Source organism: Pteronotus mesoamericanus, unplaced genomic scaffold, assembly GCF_021234165.1.
Source record: "Pteronotus mesoamericanus isolate MK-2021 breed Mesoamerican mustached bat unplaced genomic scaffold, CSHL_Meso_final scaffold_85, whole genome shotgun sequence".
Lineage (NCBI taxonomy): Eukaryota > Metazoa > Chordata > Mammalia > Chiroptera > Mormoopidae > Pteronotus > Pteronotus mesoamericanus.
The window spans coordinates 65,599,684-65,624,508 of record NW_026555329.1 but is presented as its reverse complement, the minus strand read 5'-3'; the positions used below and the strand labels follow the sequence as shown (position 1 = coordinate 65,624,508).

Sequence of the window (24,825 nt, the reverse complement as noted above, 5' to 3'; positions counted from 1 at the left end):
AAAAAGGTATTTGGGGTTTTATTTTTAATTGTCAGCAAAGAGAAATTCTTTAGTGAGATCATGGTAGTTTGACAGTGTTGTGGTTAAGTTGAATAAAGGTACATGGGGTACTTGGAAGATCAAATTCTACAGCTGGCTCTTTCTTCAGCTTCTAAATCATCGAGCTCCTTAAATAACAGGGAAAGCTCTTATTTCATGAGAAACAGTTCCAAGTCAAGTTATAGGCTCTCCTACTAAAAAGTTCTGAATTTCATGTCAGTTGTTAAAATGAGGCCTTCTATTTGTTTTGGTTATTTCACCTTATTATCATCACCAGTATTCCTGTAATTCCACAATTGTGATTTAAACACTTTTTATCCAGAAAAAGTTATATTACACTTTTCTTTTGAAAAATATATCTCACAAAATGAATTTTCAGGAGAAACAATTTTGAGTTTTAGTCTAACTTTTTTTATCTCTTATAATAAATATCACATTTATAGTAGTGTCATTTTCTGTGGAGTAGCATATTTGCTTGAGTGCTGAAGCTAAAACATCCACTTTTCATGTGGGAATATACAGTAGTACAACTAGCTTATTTTAATTCTATAAAATCAACCATAGATGGGTATTACTTTAAAGACAGTTCTACTGATCAAATTAATGCAGAGTGGGATCTAAGAAACATAGTTATTTCCAAAATATACCTGTCTTTGGTAAGGGTATAACCTCTTTATCTCATCTCCCCAATTAAGAAAGTAAAAATAATAGTACCTACCTGTAGAGATTTAGTGGGGATCAAATGAATTAAAGAGTATTGAAAACAAAGTCTGGTACTTACAAAGCACTTATGTTAGCTGCTACTATTTTCATCCTTTTCGTTATTACATCTGTAATAATGAAAATTGTAGTAATGGTTTAAATATAAAGACTGACATTATTTTTTTTTCTTCATTTCAGATGACCTGTGTAGAAAAAGTAGGAACTGATGAGAAAATGCTTATGAAGGTCTTTCGCTGTTTGGGAAGTTGGTTTAACTTAGGTGTTCTGGATAGTAACTTCATGGCTAACAATAAATTATTAGCACTACTTTTTGAGGTTTTGGTAAGTAATGGCTTTTTTTATGAAAGTATTTCTGCCACATAGTCACAGTAACTAACTTTCAGGGACATAACAGTGTTTTCATATTTCTGTACAGTGATTGGCAGCTGTATGGTAGGAAAGCAGCAGTTCTCCTTTGTTGCCAGGTACCAAATTAAGGTGTTAGTTTTAATATTCAGTGTGGAATGAGTTAGGTTTAATAGGAAAACAGTCTTAGGTGTAGATCAATGAATTACGTATAAAAATTCAATTAACAAAAAAATTGGTCTCTTTTAGAAGTATAAAGTTGTATTTCTGATAATGTTCATTGGGTCTTTATTTTTTTTTATTTATTTATTAAAAATTTAGAAAATTTTATTTATTTATTTTTAGAGAGGGGGAAGGGAAGGAGAAGGAGAGGGAGAGGAACATCAATGTGTGGTTGCCTCTCACGCACCCCCTACTGGGGACCTGGCCTGCAACCCAGGCATGTGCCCTACAGGGAATTGAACCGGCGACCCTTTGGTTCCCAAACTGGCAGTCAACCCACTGAGCCACACCAGCCAGGGCTATTTATATTTTTTAGAAAGATTTATTTATTTTTACTATGCTTGTGAATTGGATTAACTAGTTTTTGAACCTCCTCAAATACCTTCCTCCGAAGAATATGTTGGAAGTAAACCTTTTTTCACATGCCTGAGAAATATTTTTATTTACTTTCATTCTTAATTTGGCTAAGCTAGGCAGAGAGGTCAGTATTTTTTCCCTCCAAAATTTTCAGGACTTCTTATATCCTGGAAGCCATCATTGCTAATGAGAAGCTGGATAACTCTGATTTTTGTTGCTTTCTGAGTTACCTTCTCTCCTCCCCAGAAGCTTTGAGAACCTCTCTTTCACTTTGATACTATGAAATGTCACATTGATGTGTTATGTATGGGTCCTTAATACCTGTTGGACCCTTTCATTTTAGATAGCACTTGAATGTCAGAAAAAGGATGGAAAAAATTTCCTGAGACTAAAATAGGGCAAGGAGTCCTGGCTGGCTAGCTTAGTTGGTTAGAGCATCGTCACGATACTCCAAGGTTGTGGGTTCGATCCTGGTCAGGGCACATACAAGAATCAACCAATGAATGCGTAAGTAAGTGGGACGACAAATCGAAGTTTCTCTTTCTCTGTCTCTTCCTTCCTCTCTCTAAAAAAAATCAACGTTGAAAATTTTTTAAAAAATCGGGTAGGGAACACAAATGACATTCCGTTTGGAGAGACTGATATGAAAAAACATGGATTTTAAATGTCATATGATCATGATTGGGGTACAGAAAGACTGATTTGCTTGGCGTATAGGGAAATAGAAATAGCACTGGGAAGATCAATGGATATTGCCTCATCAAAGGTCACGGCTATCAGTCTTTAGACATTTAAATTACATGTTCAGAAACAGACTGTGAATGTTTTACTTGGATTTCAGTTTAATGATCATACTTCCCTATTCCTGCTGTTTCTTAGCAACAAGATAAGACCTCATCCAATCTACATGAAGCTGCTTCAGACTGTGTGTGCTCAGCTCTCTATGCCATTGAGAATGTGGAGACTAACTTGTCCTTAGCCATGCAACTGTTTCAAGGAGTCCTGACGTTGGAGACTGCCTATCATATGGCTGTGGCACGTGAAGATTTAGACAAGTGAGTAATGAAGGCTGTGACCCTGGGTTCACGTACAGTCTGGCTTTATTTTTTTAAGTCACTTTTCATTATTTATCTATTTTTTGTGATTCTTTTTGACTGTAAATATCTACACTGCATCCTAAAGATGCTCTGCTTTCTCATCTGAACCTAGAATGGCAAATTGGATGCAGAAGAAAAGGTTGTAATCATGGAAAGTAGTAATATTTTTACACTTAAAAGGAAGGGGTAAGCCTCTAAGAATTAGGGATGAACCTTGAAGTATCAAGTGTGATTTGGTGGGAATTTTATTCAGATGTTTAGTAATTGAGGATTTGAACTGACTTATGAGTCATTTGCTTATATGTATATATATAAAAGTATATGTAAGGAATGGTGGGTGTCGTGGAGATATGAGTACAACACAGCAAATAATCACTCTGTGTCCCTTGGCTGAGGATTTTTTTCTTTATTTGATTAACTGTTGGTGAGTATATATGTATATAATACCAAGATTTCTGATTGGTGCTCTCATTCCTCTTTAATCTACAGAGTTCTGAATTACTGCCGTATTTTCACTGAGCTATGTGAAACTTTTCTTGAAAAAATTGTTTGTACTCCAGGCCAAGGGCTTGGGGACCTACGAACTCTGGAACTGCTACTTATCTGTGCAGGACATCCTCAGTATGAGGTAGTGTTTATACTGTGCTAAAGCCACTATTCTCTAAGTTTTATGTTGCATACTATTTATATTCCATTGTTTCATCTCCAGCTTTATATTTGTGGGAAATTATAGTCCTATTTTTCATTGATGTGATTTGGGAATTGCTTCTGTATTGGATTTTTTAAAAATCATTATATTTGGGCTTCTGGTTTGAATCCTTTTCTGTTTTTCATCTGATTCGCTGGGCTCACTGGTATAGGCATCTCAGGGAGCCAGTTAGAAAGCTGTCTATCTCTACTGAGCCCCCTACCTCTATCTCCAGTTATTCTTAGAGCTTTACAGCTAAAAACCAAACAAACAAATAAAAAAAACCCCACGCCAAATCTTAATAGCATCTTTAGCTATTATTTAAGCATCTTAAAATCTTAATTTATCTTATAGGGATAAATCTTACCATCTATAATTTGTCTCCAAATTATGGATGGAAATGAGAAAGAGATTAAAAGGATTTAGAGAGTCTCCTTTATTACAAAATTGGTGGAAGACACCTTTCCATTCTCTAAAGTGTGCTGGATTTTTTTTTTAATCTCTTCATTTATTCAAGTAGTTTTACATTCTCTTGGTAGTATAAGAAATGAGAAAGAACTTCCAAGGTTGGTGTTGTTTTCTTTTTTTTTTAATCCTTACCCGAAGATATGTTTACTAATTTGAGAGGGAGAGGGAGAGGGAGGGAGATGTGAGAGAAAAACGTCAATCAGTTCCCTGACCTGCAGCCTTTCTGGTGTGTGGGATGACATTCCAACCAACTAAGCCAGCTGGTCTGGGCTGGGTATTGTTTTAGGTAGCTCTATTTTGGATCCTTGATGGGAAAAGGATGATACAGGGCCCTTCTTAGGGAGGGCACAATAGTCCTGTGATTCTCAACCCTTTTTTTTATTATCATATAAAAGATAATGTTGCCCTGGCCGGTGTGGCTCAGTTGGTTGGATCGTCATCTGGTAACTGAAAGGTTGTGGGTTCGATTCCAAGTCCGGGCGTGTACAGGAGGCAGCCAATGAATGTTTCTCCCTCACATCGATGTTTCTCTCTCTAAAAGCGTGAAAAAAAATGTTCTTGGGTGAGGATTAAAAAAAAGATATCTTTCTTTGGTGTAATCTCCTGAGGATATCTAGGTTGTGATAAAACTCAAAATACTTTTGGGAGGAAATACAGCACTACATAATAATCACCACTCCTTTAAACAATGCCGTAAAATAAGCTGTGGATAATCTTTTTTCCCTTTCTTTCCCATTTAAGAAATTGAGTTAATAAAAGTGACATAAGGTCGGTATGTTCAGGGATTTGCAGATGGTTTGGTTGGAGTTGCTCTAATCTCAGATATAAAATGAAATTATTTCAGCATTTGGGAAAAAACATTTGAAGAGACTTCCATTTTTCTGTCTGTTTCTCTAAATTCAGAATCTAATACACTGTTGGAAAAGTTATCCCAGGACTAAACAGAACATAAAGCCAGTCATCCTAAATGAAATTTTGATTCTAACGTAAGAAAGTAATTTGGGAGGAGGATATTAAATCTACTAGAGAAAAGGTGGCTTCTTAATTGATTCCACACATATCACTTAAAAGTTTACCTTGTTTACCTATATATGGCCCTAGTAAAAATAAAACTCATTCCATTCCTTTTTCTCTTTCTTTCTCTAATTTAACAGGTAGTAGAAATTTCCTTTAACTTTTGGTACCGCCTAGGGGAGCATTTGTACAAAACCAATGATGAAGTTATTCATGGCATCTTCAAAGCTTACATTCAGAGGCTGCTTCATGCCTTGGCTCGACACTGCCAGCTGGAACCAGACCATGTAAGTTCTCTTCTCTACTTCTTTAAGTCTTAATTTCCTCCTCTTTTCTATTTTGAAGAGGGACTTTTGAGAATTAAGCTAATGGAATCTGCAGGTCTTCTGTCACTCAGTAGCTTAAACTGAAGAAGCCAATGGCAGCACAACGAAGAGTACTACTCCCACGTACAAAGAAATTCATTCTGCTGAGCCAGTAATTCTCCTGGGAATTTACTTTAAGTGATTCTGCAGAAGAAGAAAAAAATACCTACTTTATGTAGGAAGCATTATTTGTAAAACTAAAAAATGGTACGCCCTGACTGGTGTGACTCAGTTGGTTGAGCATTGGCCTGCAAGGTGGAAGGTCACTGGTTTGATTCCCGGTCAGTGCATATGCCTAGGTTGTGGGTTCAGTCCCTGGTCAGGTGCATGTGAGAGGCAGCTGATGGATGTTTCTCTCCCTCTCTTTCTCCTTCTCTTCCCCTCTCTCAAAAATAAGTAAATTAAAATAATAAAAAAATTAAAGAGTCATTATCTTAAATTTAAAAGTAAAAAATGGTAAACCCATTTATGACAGTGTAAGAAGAGTTATATCAGTTAATGATGTAGCAACTTGGTGTGCAGCAGTTAAAAATAATGACTATTGTTTCATGGTTGGTATGCTAAACAAAAAATCAGAATATAAATTTTATACTCTATTTTTAATAGTGTAAAATGTACGTTTGGATTAAAACTAACACAAAAATGAAATATTTGAGAATGTGGAAAATAACATGATTTCCCTCCCACAAGCATACATGTTTTTTCTTATACTGACTTTGTAATTTAAAAGAAAATACAGAAATAATTTATTTGCTTGGAAGAAAATGGACTAGAAATATTATAGTCTGTTTGAAAACTCTTCTTGAATTATTATATTAACAAAATGATAGAGGTGCACAGTTCTACAACACATCATCTGTACACTGTATTGTGTGTTCACATCCCAAAGTCAAGTCTCTGTCATTCAGCATTTATCCCCCCACCACAATCAATGCGATGATGTCCACGTATGTGAGTTCTTTCTCTTTTTTTTCTTTTTTGCTCAGTTCCTCCACCCATCCACCCAGCTCCCTCCCCTCCCCACAGCTGTCAGCCTGCTCTCTATGAGTCTGACTCTGTTCTGCTTGTTAGTTCCCCACTCTTTGCTTAGCTTAGTCTCTTCAAATTTTATAGCATTTGTTTCATCCTTTTGGATGGTTTAATCCTTGTCCTTCAATTTAGGACCTGGAGTAAGTTTTTTTTCCATTGCTTACAATAAAATCTGACATGAAAACTGTCTGTTCATTTTAACATTAACTTTGTTTGAGTCATGATATTTTATGTCTCTGCAGAACCTTAGTGATGATCTAGTCTAGTGGTTTTCAATACTTTTTTTAAACTGATGAATCCTATCTTTACGCATCTTACTTGGAAGACTGATAATGTAAATAAAAGCAGGCCACTCTGGTTTAAATGTCTCCACTTGCTTGATCCCTTTCTTCCCTTTGCTAATTCTGTGGCACCATTTCCCCTGCAGGTAATCCCCTACACTTGTAGGTGTGTAATGCTTTATAATTCATTATCTCGTCTGAGAAAGCCATCATTTCCTTTCCTCCTTACTTCTTCACTTTAATTTCTTCATCTTACAGCAAGGAGGCTGAACTAGATCAGCAATTCTCAATAGTACTAAGGGCTTTTTTCAGATTTCATGGTCCAAGATTCTTTTACATGCCCTTAATCATCTCACAATTGGTAAGCTTTTGTTTACTTTTAAGAGTGTTTTGGAATAAGAAATATTTAAGAAATACTGAAATGTAAATGATCTCTTTTTTTAATGAGAACTTTCAAATATGCAGCAAAGGTAAAAAGATTTTATTTGTGAATACCTGTATACCTGCTACTTAAATTCTATCATGATTATTTACTATAACTTGTTTTAATATGTCTGTTCACCTATATAAAATGCTTTAAAAAATTTTTATTTTGCCCTGACTGGTGTGACTTGTTTGGGCATTGTTCCACAAAGTTGAAGGTCACTGGTTTGATTCCTGGTCAGGGCACACTCCTGGGTTGTGGGTTCGGTCCCCTATTGGGGAACGTGCAGGAGTCAACTGATGGATCAGTGTTTCTCTCTTCATCAATTTTTATCTCCCCATCTTTCTCCCTGCCCTTCTCTTTAAAAATAAATAAATCTTTTTTATATAAAGAATTTTATTGTATCTAGTTATTGTGATAATGGTTGATTTTAGTAGATCTTGAACCATTAAGCTTCAGAAACTTATTCAGTCCCAAGAAGTCAGACCTTATCTAAATGAGCTTACACACTCCTAAATCACCACGCCTGCCAGGTCACTTCCCACCTTCACTACTCCAAATTTTTCTAAAAATAGAGCAAGGTGTAGCTTGGAAATGGGAAAAAAATGAAGTAGGAGAAGAAGAGTTTTTCATAGTAAAGGTGGTAGAGGATGGGTTTTATTGACTGGAAATACCTAAAAGTTTGGGAGACACTCTAAAGTAAAATGTCCTTGGTTTTTTTAGGTGATGTATCTTTTGTGCATTGGGACTAGACTACTTATTGGCCTTTTGGTCAGTGAAAGCCTTAGTGAGTTTAAAACAAATATTGTCTGATTTTGGTATTTCAGGAGGGGGTTCCTGAGGAGACTGATGACTTTGGGGAATTTCGAATGAGGGTATCAGACCTGGTGAAAGACTTGATTTTCTTGATTGGGTCTATGGAGTGTTTTGCTCAGGTAAGCCCATTTAGAGATTCTTACCAGTTTCAATGATCACTAATTGTGTTCACTTCTGTGTCTTCTGTAAATGTTCCATTTTTTCCTTCAATCTCAGTGGCTAAATAGATATGCAGGTGCCTAGCACACTGCCTGGCATATAGTAGCTATGTTTATTTACTATCTTACAAGCCAATTGCAGTCTGTAAATGGTTCAGTTATAGTTTGCTCTATGACTCTTGCTAATGAGAGCTGTTCCACTTGTCCAGCGGGAGTGGAAGATAATAGATAAACCTAAAGCCCCCAAAATACTTACAGGGAATTTGGACCTAGCCAGGAAAAATAGCAAGTTTGTCTGCTTTAATAATTTAATAACTCCTGGCAACTCGTTTAGTTATTTGGCATTTCCTCTGCCCACACTTCTGTTTGGATCCCTGTGTAGTTTCATCCCAGAGGTGACTATACTAGAGTAGAAGATTCATAGTCCTGTGGTTTTCTAACAATCAGTGAGTAACACTTTACCTCGTGAGGTTGCAATCATCACCATTTCACATCACTTAACATTAGCATGATTTCAGGTGGTTTTCATATTGCTTGATCATACTTTAAGCTCGGAAATACTAGTTTTGATGCTTTGTTGGCAATACTGAACTAACACAATATTTTTGTAATCCAGCCATTCTGTGTATTTTGGGACATAATCTGACATAGAAATTGTTAATAAAACTATTAACTATTTTTCTTTATATTAAGCAGAGTATGATTTATTGGCCTAGCTACAAAGGGCTGGGGAATCTTGGAAAAGAGTAAGATCCCCAGGTCACAGGCAGATGACCTGTGTTCAGATATCAGTTCTTCTCTTACTGGCTCTGTGGCTTTAAGCAGGTTACTTGTTCTTCTCCAGACCACAGTTTACAAGTTTACTTAAATCATCAGTGTTGTCCAGGATGCCAGTCCCATGAGATATTCTTTGGCAAAAAAAGGTTCTAGCATCAATTAAAATGGGGAAATGACTTAAATAATACATTAAAGGCTCTGTGAAGTCCTATAACAAGAGTTATTTAACTTTGTTTTACCTAGCAGTGTCTATTATTTTACAACAGAAATCTTATTTGGACTAACACACAGTCACATTCCACAGATAGATATACCCTGGGATATTCCTGGGCATCTCTGGATGTTCTGCTTGGTCTCCTTCCTTTCCCCTCTCACCTCCTATCCCCCCTTTCTTCAACATGGTATTATGATAGGTGCTTTTGGACAGCTACTTTTTAGGAATTTAATCTATACTACTAGTTCAATGCAGACAATAGAAATATAAAGCCAATGCATATATAGAGAATTTGCATTTACCTCAATTTTAAGTGTGTTTATATATTTATCAGTTATTATCAGGACCAGGAAAAGATACTTATGTAATATGTTTTGTTTTTTCCATAATAGTGATTTTGTGGGGGCAGATAATAATCTTGGTATATACCCTTAGGGACCTGAATGGGTTTATTTCAAATATTAAATTAGTAGTTACTTATAGGTTTATAATTAGTGAAAGCTGTGAAAATGAAAATAATAATTTCCCCTGGCTCTGAGAGACAGTTAATTAGATTTAGGAACAAGGGGCAGGTTTTGTTTTGTTTTGTTTTTTTAAACTAACAGGATTTTTTGTTTTGTTTGTTTTGGAATTCTGTTCTGTTTTCTTTTTAATGGATCCGTAATCCACCTCTTCTTCTCTAGTTATATTCTACTCTGAAAGAAGGCAACCCACCCTGGGAGGTGACAGAAGCGGTTCTCTTTATCATGGCTGCTATAGCAAAGAGTGTTGATCCGTGAGTGTCTAATAAGTCTTTTGCTGGGAACTCTAAATATCAAAGGAAGGAAAATTACACCGTTTTTCTCATGTGGTATATGTTTGGGAACTCTCAGAACGTCTTCTGTAATTGTTGTCTAGTCTTCTAACTTCTAGAATCTAGTCCAGAGTAGCATGCATTGCTGATATCCATGTTGTAACCACATTTCCTAGAGTTAAAATTATTTTGTTCTTGATGCTGATTTATTTATCTAACTGAGGATCCTTTGTGGAAGTTAGTATAATCAAAAACATTGTTCTCCTTTTTTTCTGTCTTAGAGAGTCATCTGTGAGTTTCAGAAAGGCAAGGCATAAGCACCATTTTACCCAAAAGGGTAGCAAAATTTAAAGTGCAACTGCCATTGGAAATTTTTAAATTATTAGAATTTGATTTCTAATTGCTTAGCATAGAAATTCTATTTATGATTTTAACGTGAATTCCTAAAAACAGAGTTTGCTTTGTGCTCTGAGTTTATAAATTGATGCTAATATCTGTCGGGTTTTCTTGTATTAAGATCAGATATTTATAGTTGAGTTCTCTATCCAGGGCCTTCATTGGAGAGATGGTTAAGGCATGTATTTGTAAAAAAAGTACAGTGCTGCTTTCTTATCCACCTTACAGGGCATAGTCAATGAAATCTTATATTGTTTCTAATTCAGAAAATATTCAAGGACACAGAATAGGTTTGATTTTTCTCTATTAAGTTCTGGTCCTGAATTACATACTATCCTATTTGCTCTTAAACCTATTTTGGTGTTTTTCGGAACCTTCAGTGACAGCCTGAAGATTATTAAAATCACTAGTATTCTAACTGATATGTGTTGGTGTGAAAAAGGATAGGTAAAGAGTGTCAGTAATTAGCTTAGTGTCCCGGGGAAACATAGGCATAAATGAGACAAGATTTTATTTATCCACATCTCAAGCCATCTGCATGATTGTAATTTTTTAGTGTATATAAAGGATTTAATAGACATAGTATCAGCAGGGAGTGCTCTTGTTTTAATTCAGGATATTATTTACATTTTAAACATCTTTCATTTCTGGATTATGTTCTACCACTTCGGGGGCATCCTTTGCTTAAATAACTTTAGCATTCTTGGGCGGCGAAAAAAAAGAGAGAAGGAAAAGGAAAAAATAAATTCATAGAGCTGTGGAAAGTATTTGGTCAACTTTAATTTTCCCTCATGTTCTAAATCAAGGTACCTTTACCTATACCTGCCGCTTGTGTTGTTTTTTTCGTTAGTAAACTGGCCTACCCATGCCTAACTGTTCTTAAAGTTTCTAGTATCCAGCTACAAGAAATACTCTGGAGAATAACAACTAATAAAAAGTGACCTATGAGAAATATTCGCTCATTTTCTTAGCTATTCAGCAATATTTATTAAGTGCCCACTATGTGCCAGGCACTGTTCTAGGTGCTGCAGATGCAGGAATAAATAAAATGGATTCTTTAAAAGAAATTCACCCCGTAGTAAATGCCTGCCTCTCCAATATGAAAAGCTTTATTCTATAGCAAGACATATCTTTGGATACTTCACTGACATTCAAAAGATTAAGGGAGCAGTATGCTTCACCTGAAACAGTGATATCTTCCATTTCTTTCTTTTTCCCCTTTTTTTTAAGATTTAAAAATCTTTCATATCAAGTGTTAAGTACTTTATCCAAATCGTTATTTATTTAGAAAGAAGCCCTTTAGCAATGATTTGTGTCATTGCAGCGTGTTACTTGGCCAAAACCTAATCTCTGAAATCTTCAAGTAACTCTGAGTACTTGCCTTCTGTACTCAGGGAGAACAATCCAACACTTGTGGAGGTCCTAGAAGGAGTGGTCCGTCTCCCAGAGTCTGTACATATGGCTGTGCGGTACACCAGCATTGAATTGGTTGGAGAGATGAGTGAAGTGGTTGATCGAAATCCTCAGTTCCTTGGTATGTATGACCTCTCCCTTCAGCCACTCCTGCTTCAGATTTTTCTGGGTTTTTGCCCCTCCTTTCTCTTACTTATTCTCTTGTTTTCCTGATTTCTCTTTCATTGCTAGGTAGAATGTTTCTGGACACTGAAAATAAATATATTATGAGTTATTGCTTAGTTGGTTTGCTTTATAGGAAACCTTTATAATAAGTTTTATTGGAACACTTATATTTGGTAAGAAATAAAACATGATTCTTCTGGAAGTGCTACAGATACATCTGCATGTTTTTAAGGCCCTTGATAACTATAAAGAAGAAGTATAAAAGTGTCAGCTTTAGATAACTATCATTGTTCTGATTAATGTAGGCTATTTTTACACAGTGATTCATCTGTGAGTATAATGATGGTTCTCTGGGCTTTACATTCTTTCTTATATTGCCCTATTCTTAATACTTGAATGGTCCTATCCATCAGTGGCTTTCAAACTGTGCATTGTGTAGCCCTAGCAACAAGCAGCAGTTGAATGCCCATGAGGGGAGAGATGGAAGATGAATAGGATCCAGGCCTCCCCGACACTATATCAGTGAGATCAGCTCCATTTTTGTTTTATATCTATTGGGGTTGGAACACATTTTTTTTTTTTTTAATGGTTCTTTTGCTTTAAAAAGAAAGGGAACCTGGCTGGGTTGCTCTCTTGGTTAGATCATCATCCTGATATGCCATGGTTGCAGGTTAGATCTTTGGTCAGGGCACAGACAAGACTCAACCAATTAATGCATAAATAAGCAGAACAATGAATTAATCTCTCTTTCCATCCTGCCACCTCCCCCCCCGACTTCCTCTTTCTCTCCCCCCTCCTCCTCCTTCTCTGTCTCTAAAATTGATTTAAAAATTTTTTTAAAGAGAATATAAACATCTGTTCTAACTAACTAGACGTTTTCCTTGAGTTTCAAGTGTGTAATCTCTTTATATGGCTTTTTTCCCTAGACCCTGTATTGGGCTATTTGATGAAAGGCCTGTGTGAAAAACCTCTGGCTTCTGCTGCAGCCAAAGCCATTCATAACATTTGCTCTGTTTGCCGAGACCACATGGCTCAGCACTTTAATGGACTCCTGGAGATTGCCCGTTCCCTTGATTCCTTCATGTTGTCTCCAGAAGCTGCTGTGGGCTTGCTAAAAGGTATTTACTTAAGATACTAACCAGGAATAGTCTCTCTAAAGCCACTTCTGGGAGTTGTCTTACATCAGGCATATCCCAGTGTTTCAGTTGCAATTTACTTAGTGATGGGGAAGGTAGCTTTTCCTGTCACAGGGGAGGGTGCTGATTATGTATACATGCATTCTTAGAATATTTTCAAATTGCTTACGGTATGTATAATACTGACCTAGATTTTGGGTGGAGGCAACACATTCGAACTAAACAGTTCCTTTTGTAGTTGGGGGAAGAATAAAAAGGGAGACCAGCTAAGCATTGCCATTCCACAGTGAGGTGAATGGAAATTTAAAGGTGGTGTGGTGCCTGTGTCAGTCCTACAAGTAGAAGCCAAGGGTCCTGGTCTCTTAGTGGCATGAGGCTAGGGAAAGAAGACTTAGAAGAGACCTTAAGCATGATAGCTATTTTTAAATATTTGGAAGATTATTATAAAAGAGGGAATAAAAAGAGGGGGATTTGGGGCCCGGAGGAGACCCCGTCCAATACGTCATCCTTTGGGCTTGGAGGAGTTGCTTCAGCAATTGGTGGGGATTGTGAAAAGAGGAAGGCCGAGTGGGAAGGGCCGTGGCCATCTAGCCCCACTTTCACCTCACTATCTCTCTTTTTTACCCTATCTTTAGTTAGAGTTCAAAGTTAAGATTTTACTTGGGGGAAAAAGTAAGGAGGGAGGCTTTTGTAGCTATTTAAAAGTTTTTTTAAATGGCAACCTTAGCTATTACTTTTCTGTTCAAAGCACTCATTTTATAAATAAACTGATGCCTAGAGAGAATGCTTTAAACCCAGTTCATAGATTCTGTTATGGTAGAACTAGAATTAAATCTCTAATTTCAGCCCATTCTTTCAAAACCAAATTAACATTCCTATTTCTCCAATTTCTGATGATAAGAATTGCCTACAATACTTATCAAAAATAAAGTCTCTCCCTGACACATTAAATCAGAGTCTCTGGGAAGTTCAGGAACCATTATACTATGCTGTATAAAAATAGCTTTGGCATTGGCTTTGTGGAGGAGATTTTAAGTCTTTGGAGTATTGGAAGGTGAGCTACATTTAAACATCTTTAAACCAGTAGGCTGCTGTAAAGAAAAGCAAACAATCAATAACAAAATATTGCAATTTAAAAAATAGTGCTGATCTTTTTGAAAGGATGGGACTGTCAGCCTTTTTGGTTATCCATATGATATAGACCAATGAATTACCTCAATTCAGATTTTATTTTCTTCATCTGTACCTTCCTTTGTCTTTTAGGAACAGCACTTGTCCTGGCCAGGTTACCATTGGATAAGATTACTGAATGTCTTAGTGAACTCTGTTCTGTTCAGGTTCTGGCATTGAAAAAGGTGAGTTCAGTTAAGTAAGAGGGTGAAACAAATTAAGATGTTTACATGTTAGAAAGGGAAGGACAAAATCCATTGACATTTGATCTTTTATCTATCTATAAAAGCTAAGAGAATGAACTGATAAGTTATTAAAATTAATGTCTGTCGAAGTAGCTACATACACAGAATAAGTATATAAAAACCAGTAGATTTCACTATATCCGTAATATCATTTAGAAGATATAATGGGAAAAATACCATTCAGGTTAACAGGTTTCCTTGAAGAATATGTAAGGATGGCAGTTCTTCTCAAATTACATCTATAGTGCAATAATAGTGAACATACCAGTAGTATTTTTAGAACATGACACAATGATTCTAAAGTTTATCTCTAATGACATGCTGGTGGAAATATGTAAGAAACTTTAGGAAAGAATAAGGGACAACCTGCCTTACCTCTTAAAATATATTATAAAGCTCTAATGGAATGTGAATATAATATAGATTATGTAATACATAATATATGTAATCTTTTTTAATACATAATTTATGTCTCGATCATAATATATGTAATATTTATTTTAATATATAATTTATGTTAAATTATATAATGTCTCAATCGTAATAAAAGTAAATGGAAAAAAATTAAATGATGTTTTCCACTCCACCATGATTATATATTAAAACGTTAGTAATATGTAGTCTTGGCCAGAATGCAATGAGAAGGATTAAAGCAGTTTGACAATATGAATTAAAAGTGTGCACCATTTGAGTAATTTACAAGAAATAAACAAGAGTTGAGACAGGCTGATGTATAAGGTTCTATGTTGCAGTGTTTGCTGTAGGTTTGTATCTGTAATGACTGGGTGTTAATGTCTGTCTCTTCAGCTCTTGTCTCAGGAGCCCAGCAATGGCATATCCTCAGATCCCACTGTGTTCTTAGATCGTCTTGCAGTGATATTTAGGTAAGAGGAGAGGCTCCAGATGCCTGACTTGGGTTAAAAGCACAAGTGAGACCCTTATGTATTAAAGTAAGCAAGTATTTTGTTCCCTCAAACTTCCAGCTATCTCCTGTAGTCTCCTTTGTCAAGAGACTTAATTAAGGCCATTGCATGAAATCTTAGGGCAAAGGCAAGGTCTAAGAACTTATTCTTGGTAGACCTTTGTCAAAAGACTCTTTAAAATGTGATTAATTTTTCTGGTCTTTAGATCAGTGATTCTCAAACTTTAACCTGCATCTGAATCGCCTGTATTAAAAACACAGATTGCTGAGACCCCACCCCCAGATTGTCTGATTAATTGGATCTTGGGTAGAACCCAAGAATTTACATTTTTAGTAAGTTGTCTGGTGGTGATGCTGCTGCTGCTGCTTGCTATTCAAGGACGACACACACTTTCAGGCACATTGTGTAGCATGTGTAGCATATGGGTACAAAACAATAATGAAATCTCTTCAGTGACCAGGCGAAATTAATCCTTTGAAATCAAGAGGAACCTAATGATTAAAAAGGGATTTTAAACATGCTCCTATGTGGTTTAGTTGGGTATCGTACCACAAAGCAAAAGGTTATGGGGTAAATTTCTGGTTAGAGCACACCCCGGGTTGCAGTTTCGGTCCCTGGTCAGGATGTGTACGAAAGGCAACCAATTGGTGTCTCCCTCCCTTCTCTCTCTAAAAATAAATAAAACCTTTTGTAAAAAAAGAAAGCAGAGGACTTTCAATTGAAATGGAGGCATAGGTAAACAGCTCACTTCCTCACACCACAACAAAAATTATAACTAAACTACAAAACAGTTATCACTCAAAAACGTCAGCAGTCAAGCTGTATGGAAGTCCCACAACCAAGGAATTCAAGAGATCACATTGATTCAAACAGATAGAGGGCTGGATATGAAGAATGGGCTAGTCCTGTAGTCACATGTGATGGATAAAAATCAAGAGGGACATCTCGGGAGGGAGGAATCCCAGCCCAGGGTTCCAGGGTGCCAGGAGGATAAGTTCCCATAATTTCTGGCTGTAAAGCCAGTGGGGGTGGGGGTGGCAGAGGAAACTGTGGGACTCTCAGGTGTCTCCTCATAAAGGGCCCACAATGGAATTACACACACTCAGTCCCTCTGGGCTCCAGCACTGGGGCAGCAGCTTAAAGGGCACCAGTGACATATGGAGAGGACCGAAGTGTCTTGCATCAGGCTTCCTCCTGGACAAAACTCCAGAGGCCAGGCAGGGGCCATTGTTCCTTTTCTGAGCCCTCCTCCACACAGAGCCGCAGTGTAGTGGCACCATATCTGAGACTCCATCAACCTGGTTCACAAAGTAAGCCCCACCCAGACAATTACCTAAGGGTCCACCCCAGCCAATTTACAGGCCCACCCAAGCAGTTAACAGTGGCTTTTCTACATTAGGCCATGTTACTAAGATACGGAGTCAAAGAAGCTCTACCTAACACATAGAAACAAACACAGGGAGGTTGCCAAAATGAGGGGACAAAGAAACGTGGCCCAAATGAAAGAATAGAGCAAAACTCCAGAAAGAGAAATAAACAAAATGGAGATAAACAATCTATCAGATGCAGAATTCAAAACACTGGTTAAAAGGATGCTCAGGGAACTCAGTGGGCACTTCAACAGCATAAAAAGACCCAGGCAGGAATGAAGGATATATTAACTGAAATAAAGAAGAATTTACAGGGAATCAACAGCAGAGTGGATGAAGCCAAGAATCAAATCAATGATTTCGAACATAAGGAAGAAAAATAACATAAGGAAGACATCCAATCAGTACCGCATGAAAAAAAGAATACAAAAAATCGAGGATAGTGTAAGGAGCCTCCGGGACAATTTCAAACATTCCACATTCGCAACATGGGGGTGACAGAAGAAGAAGAGGAAGGGCAAGACATTGAAAACTTATTTGAAGAGATAATGAAAAAAAACTTATGTAATTTGGCGAAGGAAATAGACATAAAAGTCCAGGAAGCACAGAGGGTCCCAAACAAGTTCGATCCAAAGAGGACCACGCCAAGACACATCATAATTAAAACGCCAAAGGTCAAAGAGACTCTTAAAAGCCGCAAGGGAAAAGCAGATTTTTACCTACGGAGGGGTTCCCATTATACTGCCACCTGATTTCTCGAAAGAAACTTCGCAGGCTAGAAGGGACTGCACGAAGTATTCAAGTGATGAAAAGCAACGACCTACAAACCTAAACTATTTTATCCAGCAAAGCTATATAGAATGGAAGGGCAGATAAAGTGCTTCCCAGAGAAGGTGAAGCTAAAGGATTTTATCATCACCAATTCATTATTATGTGAAATGTTAAAGGGACTTACTTAAGAACAAGAAGATCAAAACTATGAATGTTGAAATGGCAAGAGATTGACAACTATCAAAAACTGAATCTAAAAAACAAACTAAAACAAGTAGAACAGAAACAGAATCACAGATTTGAAGAACATTAGGGTGGTGGCCATTTGGGAAGGGTATATGGGAGAATGAGAGGGGAAAGGTGAAGAGATTAAGAAGTACAAATTGGTAGGTACAAAAGAGATGGGGGTTAAGAACAGTATAGAAAATTGAGTAGCCAAAGAGCTTGTATGCATGACCCATGGACATGAACTAGGCGGGGAAATGCTGTGTAGAGGGTACAAATGGGGGAAAACAGGGACAACTGTAATTACATAATGAAATATTTTTAAAATAGATTAAGAAAAGAGAATAACGGAAAAAAAATAAATGCATTTGAGTAACAATATTCAAAGAGGGATCCTTACTGAGTTACATAATTTGTAAGTTGTGAGACCCATAGGTATAACTGGAATATCAGAGTAATAGTTGCATAAAAGCTTTGTGGAATAGCTTAAAATAGGCATTGTTTTTAGCTAATCAGGTTTTTTTAATACCCACCAAAGGACATTTTTTTCCCATTGATTTAGAGAGAGAAGAAGGGAGAGGAACATCGATGCGAGAGAGTAGCATCAATCGATTGCCTCCCACATATGCCCAGACCAGGGATTGTATGTGTCCGGACCTGGGGCCATATGTGCCTACACCTGGACTGGGAACAAACCTGCAACATAGGCATGTGCCCTGACCGGGAATTAAACCTGTAACTTTTTGGTTTTGGGACAGTTCTCCAACTGGCTGAGCCACACTGGCCAGGGCAGCTTATTAGTTTTTGTCAATAGCTATCTTTTTATGAGTTGGCATGATGCTTTCCTTGTATAATGAGGGAGCCCTGTTGCATATGTTCTGACGACCTGTTAACAATAACCCTTATTTCACAATAAATGAAAGACAATCTGCAATAGACGGAATTGCCCAAATTTAAAGAAAAGTAGATTTTAATCAAATTGCTGTTAAACATTTTCTAATTAAATAATTTTTTTTTCTTTAAAGAGGTTGGTAGTTAATTATACAGTTGTTTTTTCCTGCTTTAAATTAGTGTATTCTATAACTAGACAAATAGTTGGATTTGACCTATTGTGCATAGGTACGTGCGTTGTGTGTCTCACTGGGTTCAGACCAGAATCATGGGCAACATCTACAGTAGACTAGAGTTCCTGAAACTTTTGACTTTTAATGCCGAGAATGGAGCAGTACTGTGTTTCTCATGGTGGATTCGGACAATCTATGTAATTTTTTATCAATTTGGAAGAGATTACATATTTAGGTTTATAAAGGGAAAATAATAAAAAGGATAGTCGTAGTGCCCCACATCCATAGCCCATGTATCCAGAGTTAGGTAGAGATTATGTGTTCTAGTGGATGTGGCTTAAAGGTGGCGATAAATGATAGGATGGTTTAAAAACTATTTGCTTGTGTTTGTTTAAATGAAATAGGAGGAAAAAGGTATTGAATATTAAAAATTACTGTCTGGTTTTTTAAATTTGATGAGACTGACACTAAGTAAGTTAACAGGGACAGGGCTGTGGGTCCTCAGTGAAATTGCTCTCCTTCCACTAATTTGGGCCATTGTCTTTCCACAGACACACCAATCCCATTGTGGAAAATGGACAGACTCATCCGTGCCAAAAAGTCATACAGGAAGTAAGTGTTAAGAGGTGCCTATGGAACAAGATTTCCTTCCTTTTTCTTTACAATGTTGTAACTAGAGTGGAAGGTGCTTTCTTCTAGATTCATAGGAAGATTTAATTTGTTGATATGGTTTAAATACCAGTGAAAAGAGGAATGGATCCATCCAAATAAATTTGAATTTTTTTTGAAGATTTTATTTATTTTTAGAAAGAGGAGAAGGGAGGGAGAAAGAGGGAGAGAGAAACATTGACGTGTGAGAGATATATCAATTGGTTGCCTCTCACATGCCCCTAACTGGGTACCTGGCCTGCAACCCAGGCCCTGACTGGGAATTGAACCAGTGACCTTTCAGTTTGTAGGCTGGCACTTAGTCCACTGAGCCACACCAGCCAGGGCTTAGTTTGTTTAAAGAAAACAGTCTGTAGGGAAATTTTGAAAGGCCAAAGATGTAGGGAGAGATTAACTGTGTGAAACCTAGAGGTGCTAGGAGACCTGATTAATACTAGCAGGGGTTTTTTTTGTTTGTTTTTTGTTGTGTTTTTTTTTTTAAACAAAGCTAGTTAACCTTCATGACTTTAGTTTCCCCATTGATAACATACATGCCTATGTTTTTTTCACTGAAGGTAATGTGAGGATCAAAGTACATGTTTTGAAGCATACTTTACAGTCTACAGCTGTACCACCCTCAATTTACCCAATCTCGTCTGATCTGGGGAGCTAATAAGCAGGGTCAGGCCTGGTTAGTACTGGATGGGAGAAGTCCTTTTCAGACTACAGGGCAGGGGGCACACCATTTATTTTTAAGTATTCAATGGTATCGAGTAATGCTATTTTCTTTGTTCTAGTCCTTGTGTTCAAGGTCTTCCACCTTCTTGAAACTGCCTTTAAATACTTCTTCTATAACGCATACTAATTCTTTCCATCCTAAATCAGGAAGTTCAAAGTTTAGGAAAATGTCTGTCTTTGTCTTTTATAAAAGTCAAACATTCTCCCCATCGAGTTCTAAAGAGTTGTCATGCTTCTATTAAGAAGTGGTTGTGTTTTGGTGATTAGTGTTTTGAATCTCTGCTCGTATATATACACACACTGGCCAGAAGCAAGCCCCATGTGTTCCTATAAATAAAGCTTTTCCAAGTTATTTGAAGGTCAAATCATATGTTACCAACTTGGGAACTTTTTTTTTTCAGCTTTTGTTCATTATTTTCTTTCTTGTGCTCTTTCACTTTTAACCCAGATATGGCCAGTTTTATCTGAAACTCTAAATAAGCACCGGGCTGATAATCGGATTGTAGAGCGTTGTTGCAGATGCCTCCGCTTTGCTGTTCGCTGTGTAGGCAAAGGATCTGCAGCCCTGCTGCAGCCACTAGTCACACAGGTAAGTTCTCCATGAGAGGAAAAATGCGAAGTTTACAGGATCTGAAATAGGAGCCTTTGGAACAAAAACTCTGCTGATGAAGCACTTTTGTATTTATCAAATACAAATGAAAAAATAATTTGCAAGTAATATATGGTGCCTGCGGTAGGTATATTGTTGTACAAGGGAAACAGCCTATATAACCTATTCTGTATAATGGTAGTCTAAATAGTGATACACCCAGTGTGTCATTAGGAAAAGAGAATGACTTTAATGCTCAGCTCTATATACTAATGCTAAGATTTTTACATTAATTTCCTTTTTAAAAATGTGGTGGGTCAGACTTCACTATTTCTTAGCCCAAAGGGATTTTTTTCTATCTTGACTACAGTTAGTTGTTCACGTAAGTGTATTAGTTGTCAAGATGTAAATTTGAGTCTTTTAATCATCAAGATTGATATGTAAGTAAGATGATATAACTTGCTGTATGAAGTGCTTTAAGATTATATCTAGAACTGCTCTCCATGAGACACCTATCAGTAGTAACTTAGTTCACTAAGTAATTTGTGTTGATGTTAACCTCGTCACAGGGCAGAAGTAGATTGAGGCAAGTGAGGTGCCTTCCGTGCAAAATTGAGAGCAGCCAATCCTACATTTGCAGGCCTCTGAACAAATGCCTTCTTAAATTTCGCACTCCTGCTGTGAGGAAAACTGCTAGACTACACCCACCCAACCTGAAGTGACTTTTTACCTGACAGGGTAGAGATTTTAAGTAGGCACACGTTCTCCCTGACGGTAAGTGCCATCTTAAAGTCTGTCTGCTGGTACTTCCACTCTTAAGGGAGCCTTCAGGCAGGGTCATGATAGTGCAGTATCCGTTGACACTTGCATGACCTTGCCTCCTTAAATTGTAGATTTGATTAAAGTTTAGGTATATATTTTAACAGAATTTTAATTATTAGTGATTTTCTATACTCTGAGTACAACAGCATATGTTTGCATTTTGGCTCTGTCCACCTCTGGTTAAGGGTCCCCTTCACTGCAGTATGTTCTGGGTACAATACAACTTGATTTAATGCCCCTTTGTTGTTGGAGGGTATCTCATGACTTTGATATGGTTTTTATTTATTCCTGCTAATTAAGTATGTGACCAGCTCAATAAAGTAGAGAAGCACCTTACATGGGAAGTATATTCTAAAGTCAGTCCATCGATAAGGATTTCCAGCCAAAATGGAGACATAGGTAAACGTACTTCACCTCTGCTCACAACTGCAGAAAAGATTTGCAAGTACAAAAAAGATAACACCTAGATTTGTCAGAAAATTGAGCTGTATGCAAGTCCGACAACCAGGGATTTAAAGAAGCCACATTGATCCAGGTGGGTAGGAGGGGCAGAGGCAGAGGTGCAGAGAGACACAGAAAGGCAGCAGAATGGGTGGTCCCACATTTACATGTGGTAGGCAAAAACTGGGAGGGAGCCCTGGCTGGTATGACTCAGTGGATTAAGTCCCAGTCTGTGAACCAAAGGGTTGCTGGTTCAATTCCCAGTCAGTGCACATGCTTGGGTTGTAGGCCAAGTCTCTAGTAGGGGGCACATGAAAGGCAACCACACATTGATGTTTCTCTCCCTCTTTTTCTCCCTCCCTTCCCCTCTGTCTAAAAATAAATAAATAAAATCTTCTTTAAAAAAAAATCAGGAGGGGTACCTTGGGAGCAAGCAGTTCCAGCCCTAGACTGGACCACCCAACCCAGGTCCAGTTATGAAGTCCTCATAATTTCTGGCTGCAGAAACCAGTGTGGAGGGGGCAGAAGGAACTGTGGAATTCTCAAGAGAATTCTCTTAAAGGGCCTGCAATGGACTTAGGACTCAACCAAACCCCCTCCCCCCGAGATTCAGCACCAGGGCAACAGCTGGAAAGGCACAAGTGGCATATGGGGAGAAAGGGAGAAAGTGAAGTGACTGGCAAGGGGATGAGTGATGGGGAGACAGCTTCTTGGGCAACCTCCAGAGGCCAGGCAGCGGCATTGACCCCTCTCTGAGCCTTCCCCCACACAGAGCCACAAAGCAGTGGAACAGGTTGTCTGGCCCTGGCAACTACCTAAGGCTCTGCCCATGCAATTTACAGGTGCCTTAGGCCATGTTACTAAGGGTATCAAAGCAGCTCCACGTAATACACTGAAACAAATGCAGGGAGCCTGCCAAATTGAGGAGACAAGGAAATATGGCCCAAGTGAAAGAACAGAACAAAACTCCAGAAAAAGAACTAAATGAAACAGAGATAAGCAACATATCAGATGCACAGTTCAAAATACTGGTTGCTCAAAGAAATCATTGAGCACTGCAACAGCATAAAAAAGACCCATGCAGAAATGAAGGTTGCATTAAGTGAAATAAAGAAAAATCCACAGGGAGCCAGCAGTGGGGCAGATGAAGCCGGGATTCAAATCAACGATTTGGAACATAAGAAAGAAATAAGCATTGAACCAGAATAGCAAGAAGAAAAAAGAATTAAAAATAAAAGGAATATTATACGGTTTCTTTGGGACATCTCCAAATGTGCTAACATCTGAATCATAGAGATGCTAGAAGAAGAGGAAAAGCAAAAATTTGAAAACTTATTTGAAAAAATAATGAAAGAAAACTTTCCTAATTCGGTGAAGGAAATAGACATACAAGTCCAGGAAGCACAAGCGAGTCCCAAACAAGTTGGACCCAAAGAGGACCACACCAGGACACATAATAATTAATACACCAAAGGTTAAAGATAAAGAGAGAATCTTAAAAGCAGCAAGAAAAAAAACAGATGGTTACCTACCAAGGAGTTTCCATAAGACTGTCAGCTGATTTCCCAAAAGGAACTTTGCAGCCTAGAAGAGACTGACAAGAAGTATTCAAAGTGATGAAAAGCAAGGACCTACAACCAAGATAACTGTATCCAGCAAAGCTATCATTTAGAATGGAAGGGTAGATAAAGTGCTTCCCAGACAAGGTAAAACAAAAGGAGTTCATCATCACCAAGCCATTATTATATGAAATGTTAAAAGGACTTATAAGAAAAAGATCAAAACTATCAACATTAAAATGGTGACAAAGCACAACTATCAAAAACTGAATCTAAAAAACAAACTAAGCAAACAAGTAGAACAGAAACAGAATCATAGATATGGAGGTCATTTGGTGGGTTATCAGCTGGGAAGGGGATGGAGGGGGATGGGGGAAAGGTGCCCAAATTAAGAAGTACAAATTGATAGGTACAAAATAGGGAGATATTAAGAACAGTATAGGAAATGGAATAGCCAAACAACTTACATGCATTACTCATGAGCTAAGGGAGGGGATTACTGGAGGGAATGGGGGTACCGAGTGGAGGGGGACAAAGGGGCAAAAAATTGGGACAATTATAAATCATAATAAAGTATATTTAAAAATAAATAAAATTCTGAAAAAATTAAAGCCCATGTGGCGAAAGTAAAAATTATTATCCCATAAATAAATAGAACCAATGGATCTGTAGTTTGTAAATAAATTTTAATGAATGATTGCCATGCTTATTTATTTAAGTATTATCTTTTGGCCATTTTTGTGCTACAATGGTAAAGTTGAATAGTCAGAGGATTGTATGGCCAGCAAAGCCTAAAATACTTACTATCTGGCCCTTTAAGAAAAAGTGTGCCAACCAGTGACTTAAATCATTATTCATTAAGTAGAAATTCGTATTTTTTGAGGATACGACACCAAATAAGTTCGTAGTTCTCATCTCATTCTCGTGCCATGGTGTATGCTAATAATAAGAGTCACTCTATCCTTCAGCCCCCCCTAAGTTTATAGAGTTGACTTTATATAGGATTAGTGCATGTGTGTTGTGATGGCTTTTTTTTTTAACCTTTATTAGTATTCATTTTATGCTGAATTTACTCCCAACTCATATACTTTTGTTTCTTCTGTTTCTTCTTGGATAGCTTTCTCTTCTCTGCAACTTCTTCTGGTTTAGGAACAATCTGCTCTTTTTCAGTTAGGATCATCTCAGTCTGGCAGGGAGAGCTCGTGTATGGGTTAACCTGCCCATGAGCTCTGTAAGTTCTGTGCTGCATCTTGGGAGCTGTGTTCACCTGGATGTGCTCAATGACTAGAGAATATACATCTAAACCCTTGAGCTCAGCATTACTGTGCATTTTTAAGCAT

The 24,825-nt window shown here is 37.5% G+C and overlaps 1 protein-coding gene across 2 annotated transcripts in view; it reads left to right on the top strand.

Annotated features, from left to right (window-relative positions):
- The window catches only part of TNPO3 (transportin 3), a 91,063-nt gene that overhangs the window by 40,689 nt on the left and 25,549 nt on the right, over positions 1-24,825 (top strand). For both annotated transcript variants that reach the window (XM_054563823.1, XM_054563824.1), the window contains exons 5-16: positions 940-1,083; positions 2,566-2,741; positions 3,273-3,411; positions 5,094-5,240; positions 7,880-7,987; positions 9,701-9,792; positions 11,601-11,740; positions 12,711-12,902; positions 14,184-14,275; positions 15,143-15,219; positions 19,240-19,300; positions 20,523-20,663. In XM_054563823.1, coding sequence (XP_054419798.1) covers positions 940-1,083; positions 2,566-2,741; positions 3,273-3,411; positions 5,094-5,240; positions 7,880-7,987; positions 9,701-9,792; positions 11,601-11,740; positions 12,711-12,902; positions 14,184-14,275; positions 15,143-15,219; positions 19,240-19,300; positions 20,523-20,663 — 1,509 coding nt within the window. The remainder of the gene's footprint in view (positions 1-939; positions 1,084-2,565; positions 2,742-3,272; positions 3,412-5,093; positions 5,241-7,879; positions 7,988-9,700; positions 9,793-11,600; positions 11,741-12,710; positions 12,903-14,183; positions 14,276-15,142; positions 15,220-19,239; positions 19,301-20,522; positions 20,664-24,825) is intronic.